This window comes from Teleopsis dalmanni, chromosome 1 (genome assembly GCF_002237135.1).
Source record: "Teleopsis dalmanni isolate 2A chromosome 1, ASM223713v2, whole genome shotgun sequence".
In the NCBI taxonomy this organism is placed as follows: domain Eukaryota; kingdom Metazoa; phylum Arthropoda; class Insecta; order Diptera; family Diopsidae; genus Teleopsis; species Teleopsis dalmanni.
The window spans coordinates 145,772,091-145,780,261 of NC_051846.1; the positions used below are offsets into that span (position 1 = coordinate 145,772,091).

General features: G+C 31.1%; 1 protein-coding gene across 1 annotated transcript in view; it reads left to right on the top strand.

Annotated features, from left to right (window-relative positions):
* LOC119666392 (cytochrome P450 4g1-like) overlaps positions 1-5,026 on the top strand; it is a 6,699-nt gene extending 1,673 nt beyond the window's left edge. The window contains exon 5 of the mRNA XM_038075671.1: positions 4,910-5,026. Within this exon, the coding sequence (XP_037931599.1) occupies positions 4,910-5,026 (117 nt within the window). The remainder of the gene's footprint in view (positions 1-4,909) is intronic.
* Positions 5,027-8,171: the final 3,145 nt, after the last annotated feature.

Sequence of the window (8,171 nt, forward strand, 5' to 3'; positions counted from 1 at the left end):
AAGGTGCGGAGGTGTGCGGTGAACACCCTAATATAATTTGCAAAATGTTAAATAACATAGGTACAAAAATTTATTAAGTGTCTTTACATCAAGAATTATTATTATTTATTACATTTCCATATAAATATATATTTTTAAAGTTTTAGCAAAAACAATTAAATATAATTGTCTATGAAAACTCAATTAATTTGCTTCTGTTAGCCGCTATACTTGTTAGTTGTGCTCATATATTTGCAGCTCAAATCACAGAACATTTCTATTATATTTCGTCTCTCCCCTTTGTGTGCAAAGAAGTTGGCCACACATTCATACGTTGCATATGAACAAAATAATGTGCGTGTGCTCCCGTTCCATAATATCAGAAATAGAGATTTATATAGTGGAATTGTTATGGAGAGTAATTTTCTGTTCTATTCGAATAATCAACTGCATGCATACGAATCCAACATGATGATTTGCCAAAGTGATTGCATGAGCGGCTGAAGTTTGCAGCTCATCTCACCATACATTTCTATCACATTTCGTCTCTCCCCTTTTAACAGCAGCACCCACGAATTTCTGTTCTTATTGTGCGGGGTACTTGTGCGCACATTTATACGTTGCAAGTGGTTTCGATTTTGTTTGATCACTGCACAAACATGTATGTTTCTAAGTACAAACTCTTTTGTTTGAAAAAATTTGGTTTGATGTTACGAGAATTATGTGAAAAGTTTTGTTTATTCCATATTGATATAATATTAAACTTGTATATAAATTATTAATTTAATTTGTTTAATATGTTATTTTGTTACTGAATTGTTAATATAATATTGCGCGAATATATTGTTGCCTTACATAATATAGTTATTATTAATAAAAGATCTCATATATTTTAATATAAGTGGTACATGTAAAAACAACATTAAAGAAGGGCCGCACACCCTTCCAGATAGGGCACGCGTCGTCACTGACTTACATATATAATCATATCTCTTGATCTTAATACATTCTAATAAAAATACGATAAAAATCTTAAGTCAACACTAAAAATGTCTAATGCAGATATATCGCTACTTTCATTTAACTAGCTCTAATGGGTATAATCTTAGTAGTGTACTTTAAACCCCATTAAATCTGACAAGGGTTGATGAGTATGGACGCGTGTTTAATCATCGTCGTATGCTGATAGTTCAATTATAGTAGTTTATGTGAATAGGTATGATCGAATGTGTGAGTGCGAATAAAATGGTCAAATACATATAACACACTAGTTTGGTTTATTATTACATATCATTCGTTATGTTATTCCATCTATTTAGGTCACCATCTGGGTATTATTTGGAGAATTCACCGGTGATGAGTATGTTTGCCTTGCGCCACCCGCCCGGAGTTTTAAATCTAATACTATAAATAACTATGGATATGGATATAAATACTATGATACCTATGGATATCAGGGCTTTAAAGAATAGAGGGTTAGGACTCAAATATACTACCATATCAACTCTAAAAATGTTTAATGTAGATATATCGCTACATTTATTAAACGAGGTCTAAATGTAAATACAGTCAAACTTCCATAATTCGAATTTTCATAACTCGAATTTTCTATAAGTCGAACCAAAAATAGTGCACCAAGGTTTTAGAGAGCAAATTACATACAATTCTGCTTTTATAACTCAAACTTCTATAACTCGAATTTCTCTGTAACTGAAACAAAAATTTTATTCCGTACCGATAAGAATATGGGAGAGTGCATTCCATAAGTCGATTTTTCTTTTAAGTATAAATGCATTGTGCTGTTAGGGGAAGTCCCTTTTTCCAAGCCAAATGTTTAATTTTTTCTTTCTTACGTTGCTTCTTTGTGCAAATGCCAGTCGCTGGCAGTTTGGTTTAAAGTAAATAAAATAACTTCTAATGCTTCTCTTGACGATTATATTAAGCTTGACAATAAAATTTGTACATCAAGGTTTCCTATAGATGACGATTAATTTTGAATGTTATAGCTCTGAGTAAGTGGATCCGATTCTAAGCCGAACGGAAAGTAATGATGAGGGTTCGGAGCATGAAATTGTTTATTAGCCTTTCAAAAGTGGAATAGAAGACTCATTCAAAATTTTGAATTTCTATTTACAAAGGAATGATACTCCAAGTGATGATCTCTATAAGGTTTGGAATAAGTTGGAATTTTTTTTACTAAAAATAAGAAAAAAAAATTAAAATCGCAAACACTAATTTCTAATTATTTTACTTCACTATAACTTCTGTGGTATATTTGATTTTAAATAAATAAATAAATATCTTAAAAAATAATTCTAGTTTTTTTCACAAAAAAAAAAAATTTAAGAAATTCTCTAACTCGAAGTCCCCATAAGTCGAACCTTTTTTTTGCAAAATTGGACGTGTACTCAATACAGGTATCAATATAATGCACCGATAGACACCCCATTCCAAGGAATTACCACCAGTATAAATTAAAGTATGTGTATAACATATGTGCAAGGAGGGAACAGAGATCAACATCTCTGTTGATATTTGAGTTAGAGTACTCGGTGTGAAAGGGTTAATCTACTCCGAATGAACATAAGTAAATGTAATCATGCTTCCCATGTAAGTTTGGTTTTAACCACAGCCATCACAACACTACCAACCCTACTTAGACAGGAAAGCCGAAACTGCGAATGCTAACCCCCGTGATACCAGACACACAAGTCCAGTCGTATGCTGCAAGTGAAAATTCACTCACCACTATTTACACTCCAAACAGTGTCGGATTTTAGTCACTGCTTCCGACAGGCATGCCTTATCTCGGAAGTATTCTAACCCCTTTCCCGTGGGGAAAGCTATACCGGTATACAGGGTAATAAGCTATTATAGTCATCAATAATAAAAACGGACATAAGTATTAACTGTAGTGTTTAGCTCTAAGTTAGGCATAGATTAGTATAAGACACTGTTCTAAAGAAAACAAAACTTTTAACTATCTTCATGATGCATAATGTATAACCTTCACAAATATAATACCACGCTTAGATAAATATATTCTATATTTTAAGTTATATCTAAGACCAAACAAACAACAACCTATTGAGTAAGTAATTTTAATAAAGAACTCGCAAGGGCAAGCAAGTATTATTAGCAAGTGCAGTGTTATTAACTATTATTATTGTTATATAGTGGGATGCAAGGGGTAGAAGTGTATGCCTCAATAGAGGAGTGATGCGAATACAAGGTCTAGCCTCCTCAACATCGAACCTCACCTACAAGTGGTGCATCCTGTTCTCTCATACAAGACTCTGGCGATCCAGTAGAGGAGAAATTCTGTCCCTAACAAACCGATTTTATCCCCAAATTTGTAGGGGATCTTGTCCTCCAGATTGGCGGTTGATCGCAAGGTCAGCAGCCTCACATTGGACTGTAATGAACAGTAGTGCCAAATAAAAGGAAGATTGTTATATAGTATAATATATAATAAATAAAAATTATATAAAATGTAACTGAATAAAATGTACACTAAAAAAAAAATAAATAAATATAAAATATAACTAAATAATTATACATTGAAAATACAAAAAAACAAAAAAATAATAAATAATAATAATATTTATTTTATATCATATATTATATTACTTTCGTCATTATTTAAAATATTAAAATGAACTCTATTACTTTCAATTACTTTTTACATCAGACAATAGTAGAATATAATGGATATATTAAAAAAATGGATGTATTTATATAATTTAATGTCAGTTTTCTCATCATAATATAACAAAATGATATATATTAATTAATAAAACTTAAAAAAATAATAATTTATAGTTATACTGACGAATTATTAAATACAAGAATTATTTCCAAGACCACTGATGATGGGTCAGCCAAAAATTCAATTAATTAAAATAATATAAAAATAAAATTTTTGTTGTTGTATTTCACTACTGTTCGGAAAAAACCTATTTATACTGACGTTAATAATATTCTGATTACAATGTAGTAAAGTGATAAATAGTAATTAATAACACTTTTAACTTTAACTTCAACACTTTACAACTTAACTATAATTTTTTTTTTATTTAACAATAACAAAAACAATTATTTTATATATACATATTACAATAAATTATAAAATTAATTATAAATTTTTTTAAGGGGCCTCTGAATAAGAGGCGAGGACTTATTTACTAGATATTACTGCGCCTAAGTTGAATTAAATTACATATATACAAATTATTTATATAAATTTAAATTTTATTTCACTTAAAATATTTTAATTAATTAAATATAAATTTAATATTAATAAAATCATACCTTAAATTTGTATAAATTATAAAAATATTACTAAAAATATAAATTTATACTCGTTAAAATTAATTTTGAAAAAAATAATAAAATAAATATTCTATTTTTTTTTAACTAAGAATATATTATGTGGTTGCAAAAATTATTCAAAATATTTTTTATATTTATTTTATTACTTTTTTTTATTTATTTATTTTATTTTTTTTTTTTTTTTGTTTCTGTGAAAGAATGAAAGATAATAAATACTTGTTTTTATGATAATATCAGTTAAATGGGATTTACAGATAAACACATTTAAATCTTGAAAGACTGAAAGACTGAAAGACTGAACAAAAGAGTTACTTAAAAGAAAATATAAATCGAAAATGCTTTGAAATGCAAAATTTGTTATAGACAATAAAAAGGCGATATTTTAAAATTGAAATGAAATACGAGAAAAATATTCCGAAGAAATAAATTAGCCAAAGAGAAAGACAAATTGAAAAAGACAAGTTGCCGTGTTAAGAACGGGAACCAGTGGCCGGTGCGGCTGCTAGCGGAGCTGTTGAAGCTGCCGTTGTGACTACTTAAGTCTCAACCCGTTTTGAGTGCTACCAACTTACAGAAATCAGCTAAAATATGAACTCAGAACGTTGCTGATGCTGATACTGATGCTGATGCTATTGTTGGTGCCAGTGCTGGTGATGAAGCTGAAGCTGGAGCTGTTGCTGGTGCTGTTACTGCTGCTGATGTTGGAATTAATTAAACGCCTTTAAAACTCAATATTTAAAATATGTTCGGACAAATGCAGCAACAGTTTACATTTTAACATTTTAACATTTTCCATAAACCATACAATCATACAACCATACTAAGAAATATCTTAGTAGGTCTTTTAGTTAAAAATTTATTTTAACTTTTTTTTTTTTGTATTTATTATGTTTAACTTGTTTTAAGATTCTTTTGAGGCGTGCTAACTAAGGTCAGCGATAAAGTTTTGATGGCGTTAACATTTAATTAAAAATGTGATTTTGAAAAAAGTAGCAAGTAGCATTGTGGTCGAAACTGTAAAGCAGGCAATTTAGACGCACGACTAAGGCAGCGCAAGATATGAAACGAAAGACTTAAGGCACAAACTAGATTCTTCATTCAAAGAATCACAGAATCACTGTGAACGGGCAAACTCAAGGCGCCAACAGATGACAGTAAATTGAAGGGAAGGCGTACAATTTAAGCATCTTTATGTACTAAAAATTATGGCTAAAAATATGAGAACATAATAATTGGTAGTTTACGTGATAAAAGTTAAAAGAAGATGCAAAGGAAAAAAATTGCCATAATTAAGTGATAAACTTATCAATATAATGGAAGAGTATAAATATACACTTATATACATAACATACAATAGTTATTATATGCATGTAAATATATATAGAAATATGTATTTATGTATCAAAAATATAAGGCAAAGGCATTAGCTGTGCGCACTGCTCTTTTGCACTTCGTTCCAATATGGCTGCTCCAAAGAATTTTTTCGATGCTCTTGATATTCTGTATGGTTGTTGTGGCGCAATGACTTGAGATGTGCAAGTCACCTTTGGCTTGACTGCGTACCATGAGATTTGCTTCGCAAAAGGAATAACCAAACCTTAAAGAGTTTATTTTCTTTATTTTTATGCACATAGATGACGTTAACATTGCAGACTCTTTAAGAGTAATGTGATTTTTAGGCCAGCTCGTGAAACAACCGCACAATAAACTTGCAGTCATAAGACTCATATGCCACTTTGTGTTATATATATATATATTGTAGATATATTGTAGATATATTGTAGATAGATGTCTGTATATAAACGATTGCAGCACACAAATGCAATGCAACTGGTTTTGCTCTAAGCTTTCGTTGTGGAGGCAAGAGGCAAGGCGCATTCAACCTGTACATAAAAATTGAACTTTGATACTTGAAATATCATAGCCAAGTGGTATAGTTGTATGCAAACAAAACACAAAAGCATCTCATCAAGTTATACACATATAGAAATACATTATTTATATCCACTTATAGATCGACTTTCTTCTCTTTAAGATTTAGTTCAATAGAAATTCTTTATGGTGATCATGCGTCACGTAGTGCCTAACAAATGATGATTGCGCTTGCGCACCCACACGCTGATTTTCTTTGAACCTTTTTCACATCCCAACGAAATACTTTCTCACGATCTTCACAACTTCGCTGAACTAGGCTGTAAGTGAACCATTTAAGAAGAGAAAAGAATCAAGAATCTAAAAATATATTATTTTTAAGTAGAATTGTAATAAAATAAGTAAAATATTACGAAACCAACAGAAAAGTTAATTATTAATTTATGCCTCCGCGTCCGATTAAACAACTCATTTATTTTGTGAGTTAACTGAAGACCATGGTTCTTCCATGACCACACGTTCCACGCCACGTTCAAAACGTGGCATTGCAAATACTCATACTTACGCTAACAGCTAACAGTCCATTACCGAGGCGAGGAGGAATTATGCTTATTATTTTCACATTAATCTTCATGCAGCTTCAACTCACTCATCATCGTACTCGCATTGCAGTATTTTCCTCACACTTTAATAAAATAAAACTTTTGATTATTTTCTTATTTCATCTTATAAATATGATTTGTTGAGGCTGGCACTAAAACGAGTAGCTTACCAAGAAATCACCGCATGTAGCCACTGTGTTAATGTTCGCTAACACGGGCGCTGAGAGTTTCGGTTACTGCGGCTACTACTCATTTTGGTAGCAATAAGACTAATTTCCACTTATTTTGTGGAATTTCGTGAATGGGGTCAATGTCAAAGTTGAAGAAGCGAGTGTCTTAGGTAAGAAAATGCATATGAAATGATATTTTCGCATACGTCATAAGTCTTTTGACATCATTACATATATTTTTTAAATTATATTTTAACTAAGGTATTGTGTAATTTCATTTTGCATACAATTACTAACATAGGAATCAAGCACTGGTTGTATGGGATTGGTACATATAAATATATATATAAATCAAAATCAAAATAGAAAAAAATTTAAAACATGATTTTCGAATTTCCAGTACAAGGGAATATAGCGACCACATCAAATCCTTCATGCCATCAACTGACCCTAACCAAAACAAAAGACATTTAGGCAGAAAGCCAAAATGGCTCTCGTTGAGAATTTCCTAAAATGCAAAGAGGATTAATAATTTCAAGCCCGATTTCTTAATAATACAGTAATGCTACTTCTTGTTTTTTTTTATAAAACCTTAAATATCACTTACTACCGTTAATAGATTGGTTGGTTGTAGTGGCAGGCCATTAGATAACTTCCATGCACTTTAATTAGCGATTTTTAGCCATTTTGCTACTACATTCCTCTCAAGAATACCTAGTATAAAAGCGTAAAGACTAAATCCATCCCGTTGAATTTAAATAATTTAAAAGGTCTCTCGTCTTCATCGATGAATGGTCTGATAGACTGTCAAAGAAATATCTTCCTAAAAACCTACTTCTTCTGGACGCCAGAGCCGAGCATTCACAAAGAAAATATTTTATAGTTTATTTTTCCTGTGGATTTCCACAACCTCTGCAGTGAGGATTATAGACCAATGACCAGAAAGAACTACAGTAAAGCTTGTTGTGTTCACACGGTCTGTTTTGGTGAGTTCTGAGGATCTATTTTTATGATTGGTGGGCCATCTTAACTTCGAAGTTGCAAATGACTTAAGTGCTTTCCATCTGTTATTGGCAAGTTGAATAAAGTAGAGATAAGTACTTCTCTTAATGGCCTTTAGGATTATATAAAAAGAAACATATACAGGAAAGCACCAGAGCAGGCCAAACTGTGAACTTTCTCTTTCCTTTCGATGTTCCTATGTCCAAGAACCGAG